A 26,716-nucleotide genomic window follows, 5' to 3' on the forward strand; every position below is an offset into this window, starting at 1 on the left:
GCTCCCGGAGGAAGAAGAAATTCCTCCTCCAGAGACTCGCCTGCAACATCAACCCTTCCCTGCTGGCCTGCCCTGAAGATTTTAGACTTGCCAGCCCTCACGATCACGTGAGCAAGTGCCTTTAAATCTCCGTCTCTAGCTCTGTCTCTATCCCATCGGTTCTGTTTCTCTGAAGATCCCTGAGATACACCTCCTTTAGATCCCTTACGTACTTGCCCCACACTGTTTTTGTTTGTTTGTTTGTTTTTTAAAGAATTGTTTCCTGTGAAGAGAACAGCACCTGTTTATGGTCCTTGTCATCCAAAGGGCACATTTCTTAGCGAGGCTAGCTTTGGAGACAGGAACCATAAGGAAAGTATTTACACTAAGACAAAGATACAGAAACTTGGTAGTAGGTTTCAGGATAAAGGAGCATTTTAAACAATATAAGATATAGAAACATGGAGACAGGGTGGTGCCTAGGAGGAATGGGCATGAGTTTTGGAACTGGGCAGCTTGGATCTGAACTGTGATCTGCAGCCTCCTGGCTGAGTTACCTTCAAAAATGTACTTAGGGGCTTCCCTGGTGGTTGAGAGTCTGCCTGCCGATGCAGGGGACACGGGTTTGTGCCCCGGTCCGGGAAGATCCCACATGCCGCGGAGAAGCTGGGCCCATGAGCCATGGCCGCTGGGCCTGCGCTTCCGGAGCCTGTGCTCCTCAGCGGGAGAGGCCACAACAGTGAGAGGCCCGCGTACTGCAAAAAAAAAAAAAAAAAAAAAAAAAAAGATACTTAACCTTTCTGAGCTCCAGCTTTCCTCATCTGTAAAACAGGCGAAATGACATCCACTTTTTGGTGAGTAGTAGATCATGTAGGTGCTCAATCATTGGTGGCTACTTTGGCTGTTTTGGTTATTAAGAAAGGCTGCATTAGGGCAATGGCAAAATGATGCGGTGGGTCGTATTTCTTTATTGTTTCCTTCTGCTCTGCTGAGTAAACAGTTTTCAGATTGGTCTCCTCCCTTTACTTCACCCAACTGTGCTTGCAGACTGTTCATTCATTTCAAGATATAAGTGATACAGAAGAGCACCCATTTTTACCCTTTTCCATAATAGGGCTTAAGGAAAAGCAAAAGCGACAGAAATTCTGGCAATAGCCATAATTCAGGGATAATCATGTTCGGATTGGGTTGGGGGACAGGGGCAGAAATGGTGGTCTCCTCTGCAGTGAGCAGAGCATGTGGTCCTGTCTTTCTGCCTGCAGGTAGGAGAAACAGCACTACTTCCTGTAGGCGGTTAGAGGAATAAAGGCGGTAATTCATGAAATGTGCTCACCGTGCCAGGAACATAGCAAGTGCGTAGTAAAGGTTAGCTAGAAACAGCAGCAGCGGTGGCAGCAGTCATTTACTACAAAGACTGGCATCCAGCACTTCAGGTGGGGGAAAGTGTAAAAGAAGGCCACGTGGGAAAATAAACGTGACGCGTATTCTGATGCCAACCAGACTGTAGGGAAAACTTTTCAGTGGGGATTAGGGAAAAGTAAAATATTTAAGGTAGAGCCAGGGCAGTGTCATAAAACTCAAAACGCTGTCGTATGGTTATTACTACCGCTGTTTGGCAGTGGTTTATGAGAATCTGCCCTGTAAAACATCACTTCTGTTGTAGAGGCTGTTGTTATAAACTCTTGATGGGATGGCGTTGCCTGATATTTCTGCAAAGTTAACAACATGGATGTGGCAGACACTGATGCTCGCCTAGACAATAGCAACTCCTTCATCTGGGTGAGCCCTGATTTTGTCCTGGTGTCTACCTTTCACCCATGTGGTTCAGGTAAACACTGATTAGTCTAGGCTATAATGATGGTTCCATTCCTGTTGCCAGTGATTGGTTCAGGGTGGCCATATAACCAAATAGATAAGAAAGAAATCTTGCTGGTTGAGACATGTGTGGAGCGGGTGGAAAGGGAGGAAGGAAAGCATCTAGTAAAAGGTTCCTAGCTCTTAGAAATAGTGAGAAGGAAGAAGGAGTCCACTTTCCACCTCTGGATGTTGCTTTATGAGGTTGTGATGCCTGGATCTATTGCAGCCATCTTGTGGACATGAGGGAGAGACCAGCCATCATTTTATTATTATTATTATTGGCTTATTTTTGCCCGGGGAGAGATACATCCCATCATGTTTTTGTTCTGGATGAAGATAGGACTGAAGAAGGAGGATGAATGCGTATTGCTGTTGTTTTTGCGCATTCTGCCTTTGTTGAACCCTACTTCTTACTTCTGCTCCACAATACTGTGGATTCTGATCCCAGAGTCTCTCTGCTCTCTTGGGCTGACTGAGTCCCACCTTCTTGACAGTCCTCTTCTAGTATATTCTAGGATGTGGCTTTTTCTGATGATTTCCTATGTCTACTCATTTCTTTGTCCAGAAATTTGTAAAGCTCTTTCTTCATTGGTGCCTTCTGTTCCATTTTCTCTTCTTTTTGTGTTTGTGGGTTTAGTCCTTTTTGTACTTTTATATATGGGAAAGTACACAGGCTAATGCTTGTGCTTAGTGGTTCAGTATGACTATTTCTTTTGTAAATTGCTCATTATAATTAACTTCTGTTTATATTGGGGTTGTCATCGATTTGCAAGACCTATTTACATATTAAGATACCAACCCCCCTTCACATATATAACCAACATTTTTCCTAGTTTATTGCTTTTGAAAATTGTTTGTGTTTTTCTTGACATATGGAAGATTATATTGTCACGTAGTAAGATTTATCAATCTTCTTTGTGGTTTCTTTCTTTGTTTTTATTCTTAGAGGGACTTTTTCTCCCCGAGATCAAATATATATTCACTCTACATTTTTGATTCTCCCTTCCTCTCTGTCTTCCGGCACACCATCGTCATTGGTCCATGCAGAGCTCTTGTTTTTTTATTTTCTTTTTTTCCTTTTATCCTCCATCCTCAGGGCCATTTCTCTCTCCAACCACATACATCTATTCTAATGCATCCAGTGTACGTTCTTCATTTTAAAAAACATTCACCATTTTTTCTCCATCTGGAGTTAGAGATTTAAAACTTAAAAAAAAAAATTTACCCAGTTTTCTCACTATCTTTCTCTGTTCATTCGAATTGCCTTCTTTAACAGATGTCAGGTACCAGGCTTTCTAACCTGTTCCATTTATCCATCTGACTGCTTTGGTGCTAAGATCATACTACCTTAATGATTATATAATTTAAAAACATTTGAGTATGCAGGAATGAAAATCACGTGTGATGTTCTTCCTGTGTCATTTAATTCTTTTCTCTTTTTTAATATGATAGACAAGGGGACCATTCTCTAATAACTAGCACATCTATGTATGTTAGTGTAGCAAACTGCTAGTCACTGTCACCTAGGCCAGTCACGCCTTACATTTTGCAGATGGTGAAAAATATTATGGTAGATGTGACTTTAGGAGCAGAAACATATTTAAAAGTAGTGCCTATGACTGATTCAAAAGGAAACATGCTCACATGTTTTACTGAACTCTGGTTTAGCATTACTGAAGATGTTTACTGTGATTAACATTCTTGTAACCTTAAATCATGCTCTGTCAACTTCTAAGAAAACAATTTCAAATGTCATTTTGTGCATTGATCGTGCAAGGATCCAAGAACAAAATCGGGTTCTGACCTTTTTATCTGTGTTGAGCAGACTTTTCTGTCTGGAATTGATATTTATCAACAGCTTTCGTCTTTCCTGTGTGTTTATCATGGGCATGTGGTTTGAATATGGTTCTTATTCCATGGAGCATATGGAAATATTGTGGTGAGAATCAGATTTTCTGCTTTTGGACACAAAATGGTGCCTTGTTTCATGAAGCAGCACTAGACGGCGGTCCTGTGTGCCTGCTGTGGGGGAGGACAGACAGGGAGAAAGAGCGAAGCAGACTTTTTTGTGCCCCTAGAGCAAAACAAAAAGGGAAAAGTTGGCAACTGACTAGTGCCTGAAAAGTCAAATATGTTAATTCAGAAAAATGAAAACTCTAGCATTTTGTTGGGGCAAAATGGCAAAAAACCCAAATGCATTGCTATAAGATGTGAACATTTTAATTCCTACCAATAATCAGTAATATAATAATTGAGGGGAGCTTGGTTTTGAGGAGGGGTTAGGGCACTTTAGGTAATTTAGGTAATTATTTAGTTTGGGGAACCTTCTCACTAATAGATGCTTATAATCCTTCTGGATACTGTGTACATTCTAGTTGATTTGCCAAAAATCACATAGCTTAAAAGCTATGAAAATAGTAGCTTATCACAATAATTGCATAGCACATTTTAGAACGCTGAGTATCAGAGGATTTTTAGAAAAGGAACCTTGAACCCAGACAGGTCAAATGAATTGTCAAGTTGCTTAGTAACTTAGGAGTGAAGCTGGCTGCAAATCAGACCTTTATCAAAGCCCACTGTGGGAACTTCCATGGTGGTGCAGTGGTTAAGAATCCACCTGCCAATGCAGGGGACACGGGTTCGATCCCTGGTCCAGGAAGATCCCACATGCTGCGGAGCAACTAAGCCCATGCGCCACAACTACTGAGCCTGTGAGTCAAAACTACTGAGCCCACGTGCCGCAACTACTGAACCTCGGGTGCCTAGAGCCTGTGCTCCACAACAAGAGAAGCCACCGCAATGAGAAGCCCATGCACCGCAACGAAGAGTAGCCCCCGCTTGCTGCAACTAGAGAAAGCCTGCGCGTAGCAAGGAAGACCCAACGCGGCCAAAAAAAAAAAAAAAAGACCAGTGTGGGTTCTGTCATGTAGGAGATGCAAACTGCTTTCTCTAAGAATCAACTGGCAAAGGCTGTCTGGAGCACTGGTTGGAGACTGGGGATGTAGCCAAGCTCACTTTTAACAAGTGACAGGAGGGTTAGCAGTGCCAGCCTTATTAGAAAGAGGTGAGGTGAGACATGCAGCCTATGTCTGCTCACACTGTATTGCACTTCTCTTGTACTCCGAGAGATAAGTTTATGGATGTTCTTAGCTTATCTGCTGAGGATTCCACTTAGGCCACATTGGATGTGTGTGTGAAGCTCCCTGGTACCTGATTTAAGGACAGGGATTGAAGACAGAACAAGTGCCCAGATAGAACCCTTAGCATCCCATCTTGGAAAACTCTCATCTCTACTTTATTTGAAAACTGGGCGCGACCCCAGAGTGTCCCTGTGTTCCTGCTGCTCTGAGGGGTTAAAGGTCATACTGTAATTACAGAGAGCAGACAGAGCACAGGAAGTGAAGTGCTTTGTCATTACAGCTGTTATTTCTTGCCCTTCACTCATACCACCCTTGGGGTGTTGGCACGTATGTGCCCTGCAGACCTCGCCACTCTCCAGTTACCAGGTGAGCATGGGATGGAGCCAGTAGCTGATGGACCATTTTGTTTGCTTTTCTTAGGCACCAGTTAAAGTCGTAGATGACATCTCCCCTTGATAAGCAGTAGACAGACGTTGAAACATTTCAATAGAATGTTTTGCTGGGTTCATCTTTCTTTTTTAATGGGGACTTGCACTGATGCATATTTCCTCAGTGAGTTTTCATGCTCTGCAGCCTGTCTGGCTGGTAGACTAGAGTACACATAAGAGAGACACCAGCTGTCTACAGCAGGAGCTGAAATAATGAGTTGAGAAGTATTCAATTAATGGGCTGGAAAGGTGGAAATTAATTCAAATCATTGAGGACAATGTTACTTATACATTTTGTTTTTAGACATAATGGAATAAAAGGTAATGGTTTTTACTCCCAACTTTTAATATCCATTCATAAAGACCAGTGATATGGTAATTTCCCTTATGCATTGTCACTGGGAATGCATTATTGTACCAATTCATTTTTATGTTACATGATATAAATGTTATGTATAAAGGATGACACTAATGTCCTATGTATTACTTGTAAGGCAGGTGCTACAATTGTTTTCAAATGTTGTGATAAAATTTTTGTTAAGCTACTCACCTTCAACCACCTTTTCCTCCTGTGACCATTGAGGATACACTGAAGCAGGCTTACATGTTGAGAGCTGCAATCCCTATTTCTGGAAAGGACTGGAGCCTCCTGGCTCATCCCAGATTGTATGACCTTGACCATTTTAGCTCTGTGCAAAACAGTTGAGTTTACTGGATTAGAGATGATGAAGTAGAAATTAGATACACATTTTTCACTTGCTTTTCCAGAGTTAATTTTCTTTTGAGTGAATGAAGAACTCGTTTAGTAAAATAAATACAAAATTGTCATATATCTGCAATCCACCAGTGCCTCTAAATTGTGCAAACCCTGCCTCAAGCCACAAGCAGTGAACTGATTGCTCCTCAACTTCCCAGAATTCTAGCCTGTGTAGGAAAATGAACTTTGTAATAAGAGTAGACACTAATAGGGTATATTTGTTATCTTTTTGTCATCTTGCTAGGATTAATTTTTCCCTCCCCCTGGGTTAACATGGTTTTTTACATAACATCATCTCCATGTGCATTTTATTTATTTATTTATTTATTTATTTATTTATGGCTGTGTTGGGTCTTCGTTGCTGCACCAGCGCTTTCTCTACTTGCAGCGAGTGGGGCTACTCTTCGCTGCAGTGCACGGGCTTCTCTTTGCGGTGGCCTCTCTCATTGCGGAGCACGGGCTCTAGGCGCAGGCTTCAGTAGTTGTGGCTCACGGGCTCTAGAGCGCAGCCTCAGTAGTTGTGGTGCACGGGCTCAGTTGCCCCAGGGCATGTGGGATCTTCCCAGATGAGGGCTCAAACCCGTGTCCCCTGCATTGGCAGGCAGATGCTTAACCACTGCGCCACCAGGGAAGTCCTCCATGTGCATTTTAAATTCAAATATGAGTTGGGTTTTTTTTTCAACCATCCTTTTTTTTCATCTTGCTCTAGATTTTCTGCACACAGAGAATATATTCCAAATACAGGTGTAATATCTGCCTATGATATATATTCAAATGTGTATCATCTTTTCTGTTCATTTGATAGAATTACAACCTCCACCCTTTTCACAGTTTTCTAAAAAGGCCTAATTGTTGTACTATTAGATTTTTAAATAAACTGCCCAGTATATTATGTGATTCACTAAGTATACCAGATGGATCCAGAAGATACCGAGTCATATTGTTCAGCCTGAACACACATATTGATAACATTATCTGCCAGCATTTTTTTTTTATCATTTGCAAATATTCTACCTGTTAAAGCTTCAGAGATTTGGAAGTATGTCTCCTAATTTTCTTACTTCTTAGAATCCATTTTAATTCATATCTATTAACTCCAATCAAGTATTGAAATAAATAGCTTGAAGGCTGCCAAGAAGACAACATGACTTTAACATACAAAGCATTTAAAGCATGTATATGAGAAGGAATTTTTTCATAGATAAGAGCTTCTAACTTGAGAGTGTTTCTGGTCAATAATGCCTTTGGCCTCGAAACAAAGCAGGCTTTGAGGGTTTTCTCCTTGATTTATTTCCATCTCTCAATGATCCAAAAATGATTAAAGAAGCAGCCCCATTTCCCTCAAAAAAAAGTTGTTTTCTTACATTGTCCATGAACCTGAGAGCTTTGACAAATTTAACTATAATTAAAAAGGAAAACCCTGAAATAATACTAATCTCCATAACCCTGGTTGGAGACCAAGAGAGGGGCATAGATGTAGCAACAGTTAGAATTTTGAAATTAATGGGTCAAACCTTGTTGAAGATGAATGTCTGATTAGTGTTTGCCAGAGTGCCGTTGGGATCTGGCAATTAGCTAATTCAGTAAATGGAAAAGACACCCCTCGCACTTGGGGGCTTTTATTATTGGTTTGGTTGTCCCCATTAATTAAGTAAACAGTGAAATGCTCACTTGTCCACTGAATTTCCTCATGCTCCATGGGTATAGACTGAAGGTGAGCATTAAATAATAGGGTGAGCATTAAGTAACATCTGAAACTGCATCAAAATTACCTGCCGTGGCGACTAAATATGTAAATTCCTGAGCCCATCCCCCACCGTCTTCCCTGTGACATGACTATAACTACGTGGCTCTGGTGATGCTGGGTTTCGGGAACCACCAACCCACCTGAGGGTCAGTGACCTGCCTGGGGCCCGTCACTTCGATCTGACCTTTTCAGTGAAGGATCATCCTCTTTATTACTTTTCTGTTAGTTCACTGTTTCCTACTGCCTGTGCCATGACTGGGCGACCCTTTTGCTCTTTATGCCCCTAGTCGTGCTGATTTTAGGTCTTTCTAAAGAGAAATCTGAATTTTGAACTTATGGCAGAATTTGAAAGAATCCCGTCAGCCTTATTTGCTATATACCATGATGCAAACACATATCGCATTTGCTATATACCACGATGCAAACACATAACACATTCAACTATTGATAGCATCTGAATATTTATTATAAATTTTTTAATCCTCATATTTATGTAATACGCCTGGGAAAGCATTTCTATTGTGATCTCTGCAAACCTATGCAAATACGTTATTTTCACTCATTAAAACAAAAATGGCAGCAGTTTAAATACTATGTAAATGTGAAGTCTTGAGCCTTCAACTAGTTATAATGTGTCTTATGTAGTTACTTTCTATTTTCCATAGTTGGTTGCTGGAAGCTGTTTTTTTTTTACTATCTACAGTTTCAGTCAGACGCGTGTGATTTAATTTTATTTGGGGTAGCTAATTTGCATCCTCAGAGAAACTGTTTCTCTCTTTCTTCATCCCTCCCTCCCTTCTTTTCTCCGAGTCTGATTCTCAGACCAGATGCTCAGTGCATTTGCTGTGCTCTGACTTGGAGTTTTGAGGCTGACAGCCAAAGCTCCCTGAGACCCAGGGCGAGACGCGAAATGAGCCCCCGTCACGTGGGTCTAACAAACGGTTCCTACCGTCTGGGTTTATTTTCCTTCAGCTTCTTTTTCCTGCTGAAATATCACTGGAGAGAAAAAAAGACATAAAACATCTGATTTTGTTCTTCACTTCCTTTTCTATTTCCAGCCACCTGTTCTCATTTTCTAATTAACCCCAACACAAGAGCTACAAGAGCCAAGATTCTCATGGTTATATAAAAAGGTATAATAAAGAAAAGCCACGTCTACTAGAATTTTGCTCAAGGGAAACTCGGCTTCATGGTTGAAGAAGGTGTTCTGTTCTCTCTTTGTCCAGTTTATAGGGGAAGCCATGGTGATTTGCCTTCTCACTCCTCTGCTACAAAAACAAATCAGGTGTTTCTGCGTGTATTGTGTGAGGAAGGCAAGGCTTCCTCTGAGCTCAGAGAAGTCTGGAGGTGGGGTTCAAACCCAGTACCTCTAGGACAGGGGCCCCCTCCTCACAGGCTGACGGCCTCTGAGCACCTGCTGTGAGACCTGATTCATTAGAGCCCGATGTGTGCAGGGTTCAGGGAGTTGATAAACGCCTGGAGAGTCTTCATGGCAAACAATTGACCAGGAGGAACAAAATCATGCTTCAGCCTCTGAAGGGACTTTTCACACCGCCTTGCTCTGAAAAGTATTTGAAACTAAATGGAGGGTGCTGAGAACTGACACGAAGGGGGCTTGTAAGGATGGGAAAGGAGGAGAGAAGGGAGAAAAACAGGCTGATAGGAAACGAGAGAGAGGGACTTGCTGTAAAATGTCAAAAGTCGTCATTGGCCTGGTTAGATGTGGCCTAGAAACTGGAGCAGCCCTTCTGATATTCTTACGCCAGGGTGCCTTCTGCACGGAGGCCCGGGCTGGTGCCAAAAGGACGTCTCCTCAGCTGTTGCCTCCTGAGCTGGACTCTCATTGCAGTGAAGCAGCAAAACGTAGCAAAGGCGGCCAAGAGCCGGGAATTAATGGGAGCAGAGAGAGAGGAGAAGACAGAACAGATTGGAGAACGGAAACTGGGCACCCAGTGCAGCAGTCCTTCACCCAACAAATCCTGAGTGTCTGCTGTGAACCAGGGCTGTGCTAGATCCTGGGGTCAGAGGGGGTGAGCAGGACAGATGGTGTCGTGCCCCCGGGGGCTGATGGTCTCGTGAGGCAGGACGGACCATTAGCACAGGCCAGGCTGCTGCCAGCAGATGGGTGGTAGGTTCATTCCTGACAGCTGTTTATTCCCTCTTGATGAGAGACTTTCAAAGAGCCGCAGTATAAGGAAGACTTTTCTTCTCAGGATTAAGTTCAGAAAACTGGATGCGGCATTGCTACCAAGGGTCAAGTGCCCCATGTTAAAGGTTTTGAATTTTAGACAAAGGTGGACGGCTTGAAATCCATGTAGACCCAAACTCTTTTACTTTTTGTATTTTAATTTATTTAACAGTCACCTTGGTCAGGGTCCCCAAGCTTTTTGGCACCAGGGACCGGTTTCGTGAAGACAGTTTTTCCTCGGAAGGGGGTAGGAGGTGGGAATGGTTCAGGCAGTAATGCGAGTGAGGGGGAGCGATGGGGAGCAGCAGATGAAGTTTCACTGGCTCGCTTGCTGCTCACCTCCTGCCGTGCGGCCTGGTTCCTAACAGGCCGCTGACCGGTACTGGTCTGCAGCCCAGGGGTTGGGGACCCCTGACTTTGGTACTCCTTGCTTTAAGTCACAGTTCTAAGCACACAAATATTCACGTATTTAATCCTCATAACAGTCTTATGAGGGAGGTGCTATTATTGTGCCCACTTTATAGGGGAGGAAATTGGCTTGCTCAGGGTCTCAAAGTGCTCTGGGCTCAGTGTTTGGGTCCTCCCCCAAATTCATATGTTGAAATCTTAACCCCCAAGGTGGTAGTATTAGGAGGTGGGGATTTAGAGAGGTGATTAGGTCATGAGGGTGGAACCCTCATCAATATGATTAGTGCCCTTATCAAAGAGGCCCCAGAGAGATCTCTCCACCCCTCCACCATGTGAGGACACAGTGAAAAGACATCTGTGAGCTAAGAATCCGGCCCTCACCAGAAACTGAATCTGTGGGCACCTTGATCTTAGACTTCCAGCCTCCAGAACTGTGAGAAATGAATGTTTGATGTTTAAGCCCCTCGATCTGTGGTATTTATGTTATAGTAGCCTGAACAGACTAAGACACACAGTGAGTGCTAACCGGCTATTCGTGCATTCAACACTGGATCTTCTAGTGATGAATTGAACACAAAGCCAAGTGAGAGAAGGAGGGAGGGCTTGGGGTCAGACGAGAGACAGGTGCCTGGTCAGCAGGGCCCTGAAAGCCATGGTGAGAGGTGAGCTTTCACTCCAGCTGCAGTGGGAGACCAGGGGAGGTTTTGAGCCATGGAGTGACATATTGGGTTTCCATTTAAGAAGGTTCCTCTGGCTGCTGTCAGAGGAGCAAGTGGAAGGATAAATAAAAGGTGTAATAACAGGACAATGACTTGATGTGGGGGAAAAAAAAAATTAGGAAGCAAGCCCGGGCGTGTGTTTATGTGGTTTCCATGCTGTGCAGAGGACGAGTTCATCTTTGGGCTGCATTCCGAGCTGCCAACTCCTTGCCTTCTGGAGACCAGGTGACAGCAGGGAGGCGTCATGGAAAGGATTCCTGGCAGGCAGTTCTAATCCCAGCTCAGGGACGTACAGAGTGGGACCCCAGTGAGTGGCTTCACACAGTCTCTGGGTCTCCATTTCTCTGCTTAAAAAACTGAGAGACTTGATTTTTTATCCCTGTTCATCTTTTTAAGTCTTAAAATATTTTATGGTCCTTAAAAACCTCGAGAAAGCTTAGACATCACATCCTTCTGAAAGGTGAAAACTTAGCCTGTCTTGTGCAAACCTGGCACATTTAGACATGTAATCAGTGTTTCGTGAGTGACTGTTTAGGAGCAGGTAGATTTGAGGATGGCTGTTGGAAGGCTAGTTCCACAGCACGCCGCGGCTTCTGCTCATGTTCCTCCATCAGGAATTCGTTTATAGCATCTGTCTGCCTCTCACTGCTTCTAGCACTTCTAGGGTGATGTGGGAGCAAGAGGGACCCTGGGGGCCATGGAGCTGTTTCAAGGGACAGGGATGCCGCGCCTGCAGCACACACTTCCTGTGGCTGGAAGACACGGTCTCACAGAACTCCTGCAAGTTTTTAAATGTATATGGAGGCTGTGGAGATTAATAACATTTACATTCATCTAAAAACATTTCTGAATTCATAGCCTCTTTTTGTCATTGGGTCATGAGGGGCTATGTGAGATACTTTGACATGACAAAGGAATCATCTTCAAAAGGTTGGGAGCTGCTCCTTCAAGGAGAGTAGGAATGCTTTTACTTTACATCAGAGGATAGTGTTCCTCTGGTTATCCTCCTGAGAGTCCTGCAATATACTCCCATCCTCCAGGGATGAAGAATGACTATTGAGAGATTATTTAGACAAGACGTTAAAATCTAATCTTGCACTGAAGACTTGTCACAGCTGGGAATTTGGTTCCTTCTTTAGCAGAAAAATGGTGATTGTGAGGATTACGCTGTTTATATTTAGGGAGGACAGTATGAGAGGGATTCTTCTTTTTTTTTTTTTTTTATAAGGCCGCACCGTGTGGCATGCAGGATACCAGGGATCGAACCTACGCCGCCTGCACTGGGAGCATGGAGGCGTAACCACTGGACCACCAGGGAAGTCCTTGTTTTTGCCTTTTTTTTTTTTTTTTTTTTTGCGGTACGCGGGCCTCTCACTGTTGTGGCCTCTCCCGTTGCGGAGCACAGGCTCCGGACATGCAGGCTCAGCGGCCATGGCTCACAGGCCCAGCTGCTCCGTGGCATGTGGGATCTTCCCGGACCTGGGCACGAACCCGCGTCCCCTGCATCGGCAGGCGGACTCTCAACCACTGCGCCACCAGGGAAGCCCCTTGTTTTTGCTTTTTAAGGATTCCTCCGAAGGCACTCAGAGAGCTGATATCACCTCCTTCCTTCCTCTCTTTCTCCTCTTCCTCCTTCCTCCCTTTCCATTTTGAGCAGGAAGGGAGAACATGTGGCTAGTTTTGCCTAGGAACTCAGAATCTTCTGTTAAATATTTAAGAGATCTGGTAATTCAGTCAAGTAATTTTCGTCTGAGTGAGGACAGGAAACCTCTGGACTGTATTTCCAGCTGCTCCAGAACTCTTGGGAGGACAAATCTATAAATGGCCTTGTTGAGAGTTTCTGTGGTCAGAAAGTACCATGGATGTGCTGGTTATTCTTACTGTGCTTGATTAAATAAAACCACAGCCTTGTCTCATGAATCAAAGATTTCCCCTGCCGACAGTCACATACACATTTACACACTCACATTCACACACTCATACACAAAATATTCACACACACGCACACCCCGTCCATCCTGAGTCTGCAGCAACCCCAGAAGTGGCTACTAGGGGGAAGCAGAGGCTGCAGAACCGGGCGGTGGGGATCCGAGCCTCGGGGGTGGAGGGAAGGCCTGGGGCAGGGACCTGGCTCCGAGGGTGGGAAGGGCGTCCGCGCTCCCCAGCGTCCCCAGGTTGGTTCTGCTTTCTCTTCGGGTCTAGTATGTCCCCTTTTTTAACATGCGCACACATTGTGCTTACCTTTTCTGTCCCCTTAGTACCGGGCTCCCATATTTCCAGAGTGGCCACCTGGGCTGTGACCCCACCTACTGTCCCTTCCTGGCACATCCCTGGCATGGGGGACTGCGGGAGCCCACAGTTTTGGCCAGCTGGGTTTGTTTGGTGGCCCTGGGAGGGGAGGACAGGCAGTGGGTGACATGGCCACCGGGGAGAAGTGAGCTGATTAGAAAAGCTGAGAAGAGGGGCAGTGGCTGTCACAGGGTGGTCGGGGGCCCATCTCCCCCTCCCGCCCCCTGTTGTTTGATGTGGATAATGGACTTGTTTTCATTCTCATGGAAAGTGTCATGCACACCGTAGTTTGGGGACAGATTCTTGGTTTCCCCTTTCCTCTGCATTGCCATTCCTGAATCCCTCCTGCATAGAAATTCTAGAGCTGCTACTGACCACAAAAAACTAAGAACCAGAGGAGTTGGGGTTCCTTCGTCTTTGGGGCGAAAGGAGGGAAACTTGAAGCTGAATTTTGCAGAAATGCATGTGGAGGTCAAAACTGCCTTTTGCGTCTCTTGGAACTCATAACCCAGTCTTGATGGAGTTATTTGCTATCCAAGTGTTCAGAAAGTTAAATACCTAAAGCATTTCCAAGATGGCATTTTTACAGACATTTTTCCTGCCTCAGCTTCCTCAAGTGAAAAGCTTTTTTCTCTTGTGTTTGTGTGTGTGTGTGTGTGTGTGTGTGTTTCCATGACAAAAACTGCTTAGTTTAAGGTAGCCTGACTTATGAATTTTTTCCTTTATGGTTGTTACTTTTTGTGTCCTGTTTAAGAAATATTTGCCTACTCCCAGGTCATAAAAATATTCTTTTATATTTTCTTCTAAAAGCTTGATAGTCTTTTAAACACTGTTTTCCTTAAGAGCAGTTTTAAGTTCAGAGCACAATTAAGGGGAAGGTAGAGAGATTTCCCAAATACCCCCTGCCCCACACATGCACAGCCACCCCCCTAATCAACATCCCCACCAGGATGGTGCATTTGTTACAGTCAGTGACCCTTCTTTGGACACGTCATCACCCAGAGTCTGTAGTTTACATTAGGCTTCACTCTTGGGTTTATATTGGTACATTCCATGGGTTTGGACAAATGTATGATGACATGTATCCACCATTATAGTGTCACACAGAATATTTCCACTGCCCTAAAAATCCTCAGTGCTCCAGCTTATTTTGCTTTTCAAATACAGATATAAAATCCACCTGGAACTGATTTTTAGGCATAATGTGAGGTAGTCAAAATTCTTTGTTTTTCCATATGAATAACTACTAGGCCCGACCTCATTGCTTGAAAATGCCGTGCTTTCCCTACTCCACTACTGTGTTGGTTTTTCCGTAAATCAGGTGACCCCAAGTGTGTAGGGCCATTTCTAGACTCCTTATTCTATTCTACTGGTCAGTTTTTCTACTGCTATATCAATATCCCGCTTTCTTAATTACTATAGCTTTATGACTAGTATTGAGAGCTGTTGAAACAGGTCCCTGTTTGTTATTCTTTTTTCAAAATTACCTTTGCTCTTTTTGGCCAAAATACTCAAATTTGATTTCTAGATTAAAACTGTCTTTTCAAGTTTTATGGGCATGATTATGGCTTTCCTAAAAATAACACATGGGAGGCCAGTCATATAGTGTAAGTTTAATTATGTTCTAAAATAATGAGATAGCTCTCCAAGGGCAAAGCTTTCTAGGACACGGTAAGTCCGTGAGTCACACGTCTGTCCTGCCCGCCAGGGTCAGGGAAAGAATTTCCCTTTTTTTCTCTTTCCAAATTCCAACTGTCTTTCAAGGCCTGCTCCAAAGCCGCACATTCCCACCTGGATTACATAACTCCCCTCACACTTGCCCAGCCGCCCTGCATGGCACCGATTTGGCGATGATGCAGTGTTACTCTCAGGATAAGACCCGACGCCTCCCAGCCTCCCAGGACCTCCACCGTCTGGGCTGGACCACTTTCCACAGCATCTCCCGTTTCCCCCTCCCCCCGTGGTACCCAGCCTTCAGGTCCCCATAGGGCTCTGCCCCACACACTCCGGGGACTTTCCATTTGGGTTTGATCTTTCTGCCTCTGCGCAGTTCTTTGCTTCTTGTTCCCACAGCCTTCCTTGTATGGGCTGATGCCTTGTGAACCCTTCAAGTCCTCCATCTGGGCATCCTTCCCTGGCCCCCAGACTACATCAGCTCCCCTTGTAATATGCTCCCCCTTCATGGCGTGCATCGCAGCTCAAAATTATAAACATAGTGGATGATTTGATCAACGCCTGACTCTTCCACTAGATTCTAAACTCCAGTAGGGCGGGATCCAGGACTCATCCTTTTTCATCTCTGATATCTGGCCTAGTATTTGTCACATAGCAAGTGCTCAGTAATTCTTCTATGAATGAATGCATGCGTGAATGAAACACTTTGGCCTCGTGGCCTGTGTTACTCTTCACAGCGCCCTGCATGCACATCCTCTATAAATATCTTTCTGTTCATCTTACCTTGTTCTATAGGACATTTTAATAATGAATTCTGTGTAGTTTGTAAGAGTAGCTTGCCACATTCTGAATTGAGAGGCCTGGCCATTGCAGGCAGACTCAGGGTGATTCTTCAGGCCCTGTACTTGGTTTGATAGGGGTGGTAGTGGTAATCAAATATGACTTAGAAGTGTCCCCCTCCTGCCATACCTGTCTTGCTTTCCGTATCTCAAGTCTACCTTTTGGAAACCCCTGGGAATTCATGTCACTTCACCTTGCTCAGTGGCAAAGCAGGGCAGCCAGGAGGGCTTCGTTGGCAGTTGGCCTAGATGAGTGAGAGCTAACATCTGGTCCATCATGGAAAATTCCTGTAGTTACAGAGCTGGAAAATAGACTGTCATTCCATTAATAAAGGGACCAGAATTAGTTCTTGTTCTCTGTGCTTCATGTGCTAGTCCTTGATGAATGATAATCCTATCTTTATAGTCTCAAGCAGTCAGAGGGGAAGATAAAAAATATGCTCCCTGGTCATCATCAGCAGCGCTGCACTGGAGGGAGGGGGCAGGCTGTGGTGGTCAAGCCCCATCCTGTCCTGATAGGGACGTCTGTAATTTGCATATTTAATGGGGAGGGGCAACAGCTAGAGATGCCGCTTCTGATACAGCCTCTGCCCCCCTCCTCTGTACGACCAAGGGAGAACCACTAATTGGATTCTGCCTCAAAAATGGGAACACTGACCTTTTCTCAAATCCACCAAACTGGAATATAATAGGGTTAATGTCACAGAGGTAAATGACACTTAGGTTCTTTGGGGAAAAAACTGTGTGTGTGTGTGTGTGTGTATATATATATATATTTTTTTTTTTTTTTTTTTTTTTTTTTTTTGCGGTACGCGGGCCTCTCACTGTTGTGGCCTCTCGCGCTGCGGAGCGCAGGCTCAGCGGCCATGGCTCACGGGCCCAGCCGCTCCGTGGCATGTGGGATCTTCCCAGACCGGGGTACGAACCCGTGTCCCCTGCATCGGCAGGTGGACTCTCAACCACTGCGCCACCAGGGAAGCCCAAACAGTGTATATTTTTATCAGGAGGACCTTTCTATGGTCCTTAGAGGCATGGTTTTAATGGATATAAATAAGGAATTAAGACCAGTTATTAACCACATTGCAGTGGAGGTCCTCAGTTGCCTTCCGGGGCTGGGGCAGGTGGAAGAGCAGGATCTGAGGGCGGGGTGAGCCGGGGGGCTCAGGGAAGCACGACCACAGGGATGTCTGAGTGTGTGTGGGGGCGGGGGGGGAGTGGGTTATGATTCAGGGTGGAAAGACGCTGAAGACAAATTAGGTTACATTCTTGATTTCAGCGTATTTATATTGGGCATTTTGAGTTTAAAGCTAATTAAATTGATGCATCATCTTTTGTGAAATACCAAAAGGATTTGGCAAACACTGATTAGGCTAGAGGACGTTTACATCATTTAACACTAGGCAATTGGCCACCTACAACATGTAGGTGATTCATTAATTTCAAGTAAATTTAATGCATGTAATTAAATGGCAAGACTCTGAGGGTTTCTGTGGCTGCTCTGCCTTCTGCCCAGCGTAATGCACTTACACTTACTTATATTCAGGGTGTCCACCGGGATGTTCTCAAAGACCCTATCCTTCTACATGAATGCCAGAGGAGCACCAGCGAGTTGTTACACTGGATGCGTGCCTGCTTCCTCCACCGTCACCGGCACCCCGTGCGCTGCCCCCCAGGGGGCCTGGGTGGTTCCTTCCTGTGTTCCACCACCTCTTGATTCAACCTGATTGGGTCAGAATGAGCCCCAGGCATTCAATTGATGGCCTGGCATGAAAGTCCTTTATCTCAGGGATGATGGTGGTTGAGTCGTTCATGTTCTTGCACAGGAATTTCAACTGAAGAAATGGCCAGAATCAGGCAGTTGCAAGTAGAATCTTAGTTGAAAGGTTCTCAGAGAGAAGGCAGTGTGCAAAATCATGAAGCACTACAGGTCATGAATAAGTTAAAGCCATGAAGTCAGGGAGTCAGGCTGGAAGAAAGGGAGAGTTGTTAGTTGGAAGTAGCTGATGGAGAGTTGAAACTCTCTAACAGCAGAGAATAATCTAGATAATCCAATCACTGGAGCTATATTGGGTTATTACAATTTCTGAACTGAAATGTAAGACTCAGCCGACCATTTCCATGACGTCTGGCTATGACACTTGTATCCCCACAGTAACACCCCCTACCCCCCCCCCAAAAAAAAACTTAAGGAAGCAGAAGAGAGTATCTTTCCTTGCATGCCAAGGAATCTAACACACAACATGTATCTGAAGTTTATGTAACTTTTTTCTTTCAGTTTTATTGAGATATAATCGACATACATCACCATAAAAATTTAAGGTGGACAGCATAATGACTTGACTTATGTATATTGTGAAATGGTTCCTACAATAAGTTTAGTTAACATCAATCATCTCGCATAGATACAAAGAAAAAAACAGAAAAAGAAAAAATTTTTTTCTTGTGATGAGAATTTTATGATATATTCTCTTAGCAACTTTCAAATATATATTTGAAACTTTCAAATGACAACTGTAGTCATTGTACTGTACATTAAATCCTCAGTACTCATTTATCCTATAACTGGAAGTTTGTACCTTTTGGCCACCTTCATCCAATTCCTTCACCCCCCATCTCCCACCTCTGGTAATCACAAGTCTGATCTCTTCTATTAGTTTGAGTTTTTTGTTTTTTGTTTTCTTTTAGAGTCCACATATAAATGAGATCGTATGGTATTTTTCTTTCTCTGCGTGACTTATCTCACTTAGCATAATGTCCTCAAGGTCTAGCCATGTTGTCACAATGGCAGGATTTCCTTCCTTTTTAATGGCTGAATAGTATTCCATGTGTGTGTGTGTGTGTGTGTGTGTGTGTGTGTGTGTATATCTCACAACCTCTTTATCCATTATCTGTTGATGCACCCTTAGGTTGTTTCCATGTCTTGGCTGTTATGAATGATGCTGCAATGAACATGGGGGCGCAGACATCTCTTCAAGATACTGATTTCATTTCCTTTGGATATGTACCCAGAAGCAGAATTGTTGGATCATATGGTCGTCCCATTTTTTATTTTTGGAGGAACCTCCATATTGTTTTCCATAGTGGCTGCACTAATATATAATCCCACCAACAGTGCTCCAGGGCCCCCTTTTCTCCACATCCTCGCCAGCATTTATCTCTTGCTTTTTGATTATAGGATTCTCACAGACATGAGGTGATATTGCATTGTGGGTTTGATTTGCATTTCCCTAATGACTAGTGATGTTGAGCATCTTTTCATGTAGCTGTTGACCACTTGAATATCTTCTTTGGAAAAAATGTCTGTTCAGCTCCTTTGCCCATATTTCTATTGGATAACTTGTTTTTCTGTTACTGAGTTGTATAAGGTCTTTATATATTTTGGACATTAACCCTTTTCAGATATATGATCTGCAAATGTTTTCACCCATTCTATAGGTTTCCTTTTCCTTTTTGAAATTTTCATTTTTCATTCCTTTTGTTATGCAGAAGCTTTTTAGTTTGATGTAGTCCCACTTGCTTATTTTTAATTTTGTTGCTTGTGCTTTAGGTGTCATAGCCAAAAACGCGTTGCCAAGACACTTGTCAAGGAACTTTTTTCCCTATGTTTCCTTTTAGGAATTATATGGTTTCAGGTCTTACATCTAAGTCTTTAATCCATTTTTTTTTCTTTTTTTTTTTTTTGTGGTATGCGGGCCTCTCACTGTTGTGGCCTCTCCCGTTGTGGAGCACAGGCTCCGGATGCACAGGCTCAGCAGCCATGGCTCACGGGCCCAGCCGCTCTGCGGCATGTGGGATCCTCCTGGACTGGGGCACGAACCCGTGTCCCCTGCATCGGCAGGCGGACTCTCAACTACTGCGCCACCAGGGAAGACCCTTTAATCCATTTTGAGTTAATTTTTGTGAGTGGTGTGAGATAGGGGTCTAGTTTCATTCTTTTATATGTGAATGTCCAATTTTTCCAGCACCATTTATTGAAGAGACCGTCTTTTCTCCATTGAGTATTCTTGGCTCCCTTGTCAAATATTAGTTGACCGTATATACATGGGTTTATTTCTGGGCTCTCTGTTCTGTTCCATTGGTCTATATGTCTGTTTTTATGCCAGTACCATATGGTTTTGATTTCTGTAGTGTTTATAAATAGCTTGAAATTGAGAAGTGTGTTGCCTCCCACTTTATTCCTCTTTCTCAGGACTGCTTTGGCTATTCAGGGTCTTTTGTGGCGCCATATATAACTTTTTGTTTTGCTTTTATTCTCTAAATGCTCTGAGTGGCTTTTACCCTCATCTTCATCCTTCTCTTTCTGTGTTCCAGCTTGTTGCGACTCTTTTTTATCCCACATCCTCACCGTAGATAGATATTCCTGACCCAGAGCAAAGTGGTAATGAGGGCAGTTAAGGTTATACCAGCCTTGCAAGTCACCAAAGGGATGCTCCAGACACAGCATCATGCAGACTGCCTTTGACTTTTTAGTCAATTTATCTTCATAATGGTTGTGGACCATTTTTAAAGGCTTTATTGAATTTGTTACAATATTGCTTCTGGTTTTTTTTTTATGTTTTGGCTTTTTGGCCGTGAGACATGTGGGATCTTAGCTCCCCGACCAGGGATGGAACCCACACTCCCTGCACTGGAAGGCAAAGTCCTAACCACCAGACCGCTAGGGAAGTCCCTGTCTTCATAATGGATGGATGAGGGGAAGACAATTTAGCTCAGATATTAAGTCACAAGTAAATTTAGAGTAGATTTTCTTCTCTTTCTCTTTCTCTCTAAGAAATCAGCTTACTCTTATCCTTAGATTCTTCCTTCCTCCACCCAAAGATTGAAAAGTAGCTTCACACTAGGGACTTTTTAGAGTTAATACAGATCTGGTTTGGCTAAGATACTCTTTCCAGGAGCAAACATGGACCTTTTGAACTTTTTTTGGTGGGGGGGTGGGGGTACGCGGGCCTCTCACTGTTGTGGCCTCTCCCATTGCGGAGCACAGGCTCCGGACATGCAGGCTCAGCGGCCATGGCTCACGGGCCCAGCCGCTCCGCGGCATGTGGGATCTTTCCGGACCAGGGTACGAACCCGTGTCGCCTGCATCGGCAGGCGGACTCTCAACCACTGCGCCACCAGGGAAGCCCCCTGAACTTTTTTTGTTTGTCCACACACTTGTGCTCTATGTTGGTCATAGCCAGAGCTCCCTGAGGATCAGGGAGTGGAAGTGTATATCCTCCCTCTTTTCAATTTAGCCTTGCCCTTGCGTGGAAGTAATTGCTTCTTTGTTTTAGCGATAGAACCTCCCTGAGTTGTAGCTGGACATATGGCTACCCGGTTGAAGACTATATTTCATAGTCGCCTGTGTGGTAGGTGTGCCCACATGATTCAGTTTCCCACCATAAAATGCAAGCAGAGTGATATTCACAGGGTCTATGGCAATTCCTCAAAAGGAACTGACCTGCCCTCCCTTTTCTCTTTGGTGTCCTTCCAGCCGCAGATGGGATCTTGGTTAATAAGCTCCACCCCTGCAGTTGAGGGCAGAGTAATGAGAGGGAAGGGAGTGGACTCTTGAGAGAACCTGGTGGAGCAGGACCACCTGCTCGCAGGAGAACCTCTGGGCTGTTACAGGAGAGAGCAGGCAACATGTCTTCCCGTGTCAGCTCTTCTGTGTTTGAGTTTCTTTGTTACAACTGCCCAGTCTATACCCCAACCAGTACACAGTGGTGGACACTAAGTGCTCAGGGACCTCACTGAGTGATGAATAGGTGTTATGTCACTTGATCTTCTAGCAACCACCACTAAATAGATACTACTTGCCCATTTTACAGATGTGCAAATAGACTTAGAGAGGCGAGGTGACTTGCCCAAGATCACATGGCTGTAAGTGGTAGAAGGAACTTGGACCCGGCTCTGAAGTGCTTCAAAACACGTATCCTTAATTGCTGTGCCCTCGCATCTCTTGATATTACTGTTCACTCTTTTTCTAAGAGAGTATTCGAAGTATTCTTCTCTGCCAATGTAAAGTCTCAGTATGTTACACATCGCGACTCTGGGCTCTACTGCATCTCTGCTTGGTTTGCTGTAGATTGCTCACTTTATTCTGCTGTTTTTGGGAGGTGGGGGTGGGAGCGAGGATCATCCTTTAGTTTTGAATAAATTCATTTTGCCTCATTCATTAGACTGTAAATCCCTCAGGGGATAGGGCTAGTGACACATGCTGAGTAAATGACAGTTACACGTCTAAAGAGAAAAGATATGTCTGGTCTTCCAGAATGATGCAGTATTCTCTTGTGTGATGTTTTTCTCACAGGTGTATAAATTCCTTTGTTAATCAATCAATCCTGGTGAAAACCAGCCCCCATTTAAAATACATTTTTATGGCAGAATATTTGAATAGTGGAAACATTGGAAGAGACGATTTTGAATAAGGAATGATGCCCATTCTACTTATTGTTCTAAATATAAGCAGGTGGACTTTTAAATTTTCATAATGGCACTTCAGCCAGATGTTAGATTCATGATCATTCTGCCACGTATGAGTTCGTGTGAAGTTTGCTGCATGATTACAGAAAGTTCAAAATAATAGTGCTTCAAATAAAATGTATTACTTTTTTTTCTAACATGAGAAAGGTCTGGAGGTGGGCAGCTGAGGAATGGTATGGTGGCTTCTTGGTCACTGGATGCTCAAGCTCCTTCTAACTTTTTCCTCCCAAATCCCTGAAAATGGTTTCCATTCTAAGGGTTCACTCCTGGTTACCAAGAGCCTGGTAGAGACAACCATTGTTTCAGAGTTGCAGGCAGTAGGATGGGGAGGGGGCAAAGGGCCTTTACCTTCCTTTTCCCTCTTAAAGACCCCTTCCAGAATTTTCACTAAATGAACTTCCACCTCACTGGTCAGAACCTAGCTCTACCTAGTTACAGAGCTGCTGAAGTAAAATCAAGGTTTTGTCTTGTTTTTAAGGATGAAGGAGAAGAGTCAATGTTGGGTAGACTGTCTGCCTTCTAATTAGAAAATTCCCACCATTCTAGATCGGCGTGGCGAACTATGGTCCATGGGCCAAATCTGGCCTGCAGCCTGGTTTTTAAATTTATTTTTAATAGCTCATTTCAGGTTACCACAGCAGAGCTGAGTATTTGTTACAGAGATTGTAGAGCCCACAAATCTAAAATATTTCCTGTCTGGTCCTCATTAGGAAAAGTGTGCCAACCCCTGTTCTTCTAAATCATGGGGGATGGATTCTGAGGAATGAATGGTTTCATTCCTTGGGATGCTATTCCAGGAGCAGCATGGAGCTTAATATGAATTCAATAATAATCTGTTCTTCTCCAGCCCCAAGTGAAGTTGTATCCATTAAGCATATGTTTGCCTGCAAGTACCATAAAACCTGACTAATGGCAGATGAAACAAAAAGAAGTGTATTTATCTTGGATACAAAGAAGTCCAGAAGTATGTGGTCCAGGATTGGTACAGATGCTGAATGATGCTTTCCAAATGGGTTCTTTTTTTTTTCTCCCCAACCATGCCGAGAATGTTGGCTTTCTTCTCATGCTTATTGTAAGACGGCTACAGCACCTAAAGATGTAATGTCTGCATCCCACATAGGAAGAAAGTGAAGGTGCCAAAGGGGGCATGAGTCTGTCCCTCTTCCAGAAACTTTCCCAGGGTCCTCATTGGCCAGGACTATGTCTTATGGCCACCGCTAGCAGCACAGGATGCTGGGATGATGAGAATAGAAATTGGGTGCATCACTGGGGCAGACACATGGAGATTGTGTTGGAAAGGGAAACGTGGAGACAAGAGTGGTGTGTGCTGTGTAGGGCCCCCCACAACTAATGTGGGTCCCTCTAGAGATATTACCTTTGTTAGAGTCTCTCCTTGCCTACCTGCCTTTGCCTGTCACAGTTCCCAAAATTAATTAATTAATTAAGATTAATTAATTAATCTTGTTCTTTTCACCTCCCTTTTGTATTCTCGGCTAGGTGAGAAACCTGGAAGTGAGCCTGAAGAGGCGAAGCTGCAGATCGCCAGCAAACAGATCGTGCAGAATGCCATCCTGCGGGCTGTGCAGCAGGTCTCCCGGGAGAGTCGGCAGAGGGAAGCCAGGGCTGGCGACACCCCCCGGGGCAGCTTCCGGCCGGGCGCGGGGGAATTAACCAAGAAGCATGAAAAGAAGTAACACGGTGGATGGGGCTCTTGTCACACGCTTGGTTTCCAGCCTTTTTTTTAGTATAGGATGCGTTGCCAAAAATGTTGCCAGTAAAGCAGACCAAAGTGTCAGCGACACCTAGCAGTAGGATGAATTCACACTAGGCCTTGGCCGAGAAGCACTGTTCTGAAAAAGTGCATTAGATGATTCTGTTTATATTAATGCAGTGCCTCTGAAATGTAGTCGGGCCAAACATGACACTGTCATTGCAAAAGTAGTTTTGCAGCACAATTCATTTCTAAAGTTCTTTTTTTTTTTAAAAAAAATGATTCCCTCTTGTTTATTTACTTTGGCCTTGTATGCATTCTGTCTGTGACCTTAACCAGCAGTTCTTTCTGCTGAAACACCGAGAGCTGTACTGTGATCTTTATAATATTTAAACAAGACATGCTGGAAAGGTAAAGGAATGGTGTTACAGTCCTCCTCAAATATGGAATTGAAGGCTTTACTAAAGTGGGTTCAGGTCCAAGATCATATTAAGCAAAGGTAAATTCTAAGTCCCTCAGGATCTTACCAAAGCATGTATTTGTATGTATTGTTTTTTTAAAAAGGAGGAACCCAGCTTTTCCAGAACTCAGTCTCAGTTCTCTCAGTTGTTTGATAGTTAATGTTTCCTCTCTGTGCAGAAATCCTTGGGAAATATTATGGGTTTCTTTTTCCATTTCAAGATGAAAATAAGACAGGTGAATCTAAATGCCTGAGTCGCCAATGTCGGCAGCCCCTTGAAGAGCAACTGGAGTTGTAGATTCCATCTTGGAGATACCCTAGGGTCAGCTTATGGGGTGCAGGTTCCTTGGAAGGAGCTCTGGGGACTTATAAATGCTGTGTTGCCATCAGACTATGCATTTGCTCTAGTACCTTGCTAATAGGAACTTTTCCCATCCACAAATTAGATTTTTTTTGAGATTATGAAAATCATACATATCAGGAATGAATGACACATAAAATGGGAAAATCATTTCCTCAACTGAAACATGAAAATACAGTGGGATCAACAAAGCGACCATGCTGTGAAAGCAGTCATGGGAACATATGTGTGTGAATGAATAAAGCCATCTCTGTTGCAACAGAATGATTTCCGCTCCACTCTCATGTGGGTACCGCACAGCTTTCTGTGTCCTTAGAGTCCCATCTCCTGGGTTTCCCAACAGTTACTGAGTTGATGCTACTGGGAACAGATGAAGAATTTGACCTTTGTTAGAAACGTTTGGGCTTCAGAGTATCAATGTCTACATTTGATAGTTTTTTAAAAAGCAAAGTATCAGCATATGAAGTGTGACTGACATTAAGACATACTTCTAAAATTCCAATATGTTACACTTTCCAGAATGGATACTATTGAGAAATAAGTGAAAACAATCTCTTATCAGTTCTGTTAGACTGTCTCCCACCATGTACAGATGGAGTAAATTCACAGGGAGAATGTCTGTGGGAGGAGCAGAGGGGTTAACATTTCAATACGGTTTGTTTATAATTGTCTTTAAGTTAGTACTCATGACAGTTGAAGAATGAGTTTAAGTTGACCTGAAGTCATACAATGGATGTGATGTAATTGTACAGCCTAGATAATAGGAATGAAGGTATTAAGGGAGATTATTCAGGAGTACCCACAAATAACAAAATAAACTCAATGCTTGTCGTTTGCAAGTGATCTGGCACTCTGTTTACTGAGATGTCTGGATATAACCAGCCTTGGATTTTGCTGCCGTATGTCAGAAACACATTCTCTTTCCTCTCTGGTGTGTCTATGCTAGTACGTTGGGGATCTTGGAGAATATCTGATAAACCTCTGTATCTAAATGTTATTTATAAATAAAATATATCCAGCTTTGAAATACGTTGTCATTTATAGCCAAGTTTTCTTCACCCTACTCTTTGGTCCTTTCATACGGGGCTACGAGGCATCCCAAGGCTGTTCCAAACCTCTAGATTTCGTGACCCTGAAAGCACTTCTTTTTTTTTTTTTTTTGCCATACGCGGGCCTCTCACTGTTGTGGCCCCTCCCGTTGTGGAGTACAGGCTCCGGACGCGCAGGCTCAGCGGCCATGGCTCACCGGCCCAGCTGCTCCGTGGCATGTGGTATCCTCCTGGACCGGGGCACGAACCCATGTTCCCTGCATCGGCAGGCAGACTCCCAACTGCTGCGCCACCAGGGAAGCCCCTGAAAGCACTTCTTAATAGGCCTTCACTGTCACTGTCTGAGGACAGCTGTGGGACCGGGGGTTCCTGAGGCTTGAGCAGAAAAGGGTGTGTGCTAAGAAGTGGGCTTTTGACCTCAGGAAGTAAAGGTAAGTAGATGGGGGAAAGCTGAGTGTCTTTCATGATCTTTGTGAGATGGAAAGTCTCCAGTAAGGAGCAGAGATATTGATAAGTTCTTGGAAGGAGAAAAGAAAGTTAATCCCTGCACTCGACAGGTAGGTGCCGCATTGGCAGAATCCTAAGAAAACTCAGCCATAAAAATAAATGCATCTGTTAAACTCCTCCTTATATCTGTCTTGGTAT

The 26,716-nt window shown here is 43.9% G+C and overlaps 1 protein-coding gene across 2 annotated transcripts in view; it reads left to right on the forward strand.

Annotated features, from left to right (window-relative positions):
- Positions 1–26,049, forward strand: part of AKAIN1 (A-kinase anchor inhibitor 1) — an 81,017-nt gene extending 54,968 nt beyond the window's left edge. Inside the window, exons 1-2 of one of the 2 annotated variants that reach the window (XM_060119423.1) lie at positions 18,955–19,057; positions 23,988–26,049. In XM_060119423.1, the coding sequence (XP_059975406.1) occupies positions 18,955–19,057; positions 23,988–24,184 (300 nt within the window). In that variant the 3' untranslated portion in view covers positions 24,185–26,049. Of the gene's footprint in view, positions 1–18,954; positions 19,058–23,987 lie in introns of those variants that run through there. The other variant, XM_060119422.1, reaches the window with a different exon arrangement.
- Positions 26,050–26,716: the final 667 nt, after the last annotated feature.

Source organism: Mesoplodon densirostris, chromosome 15 (genome assembly GCF_025265405.1).
Source record: "Mesoplodon densirostris isolate mMesDen1 chromosome 15, mMesDen1 primary haplotype, whole genome shotgun sequence".
Lineage (NCBI taxonomy): Eukaryota > Metazoa > Chordata > Mammalia > Artiodactyla > Ziphiidae > Mesoplodon > Mesoplodon densirostris.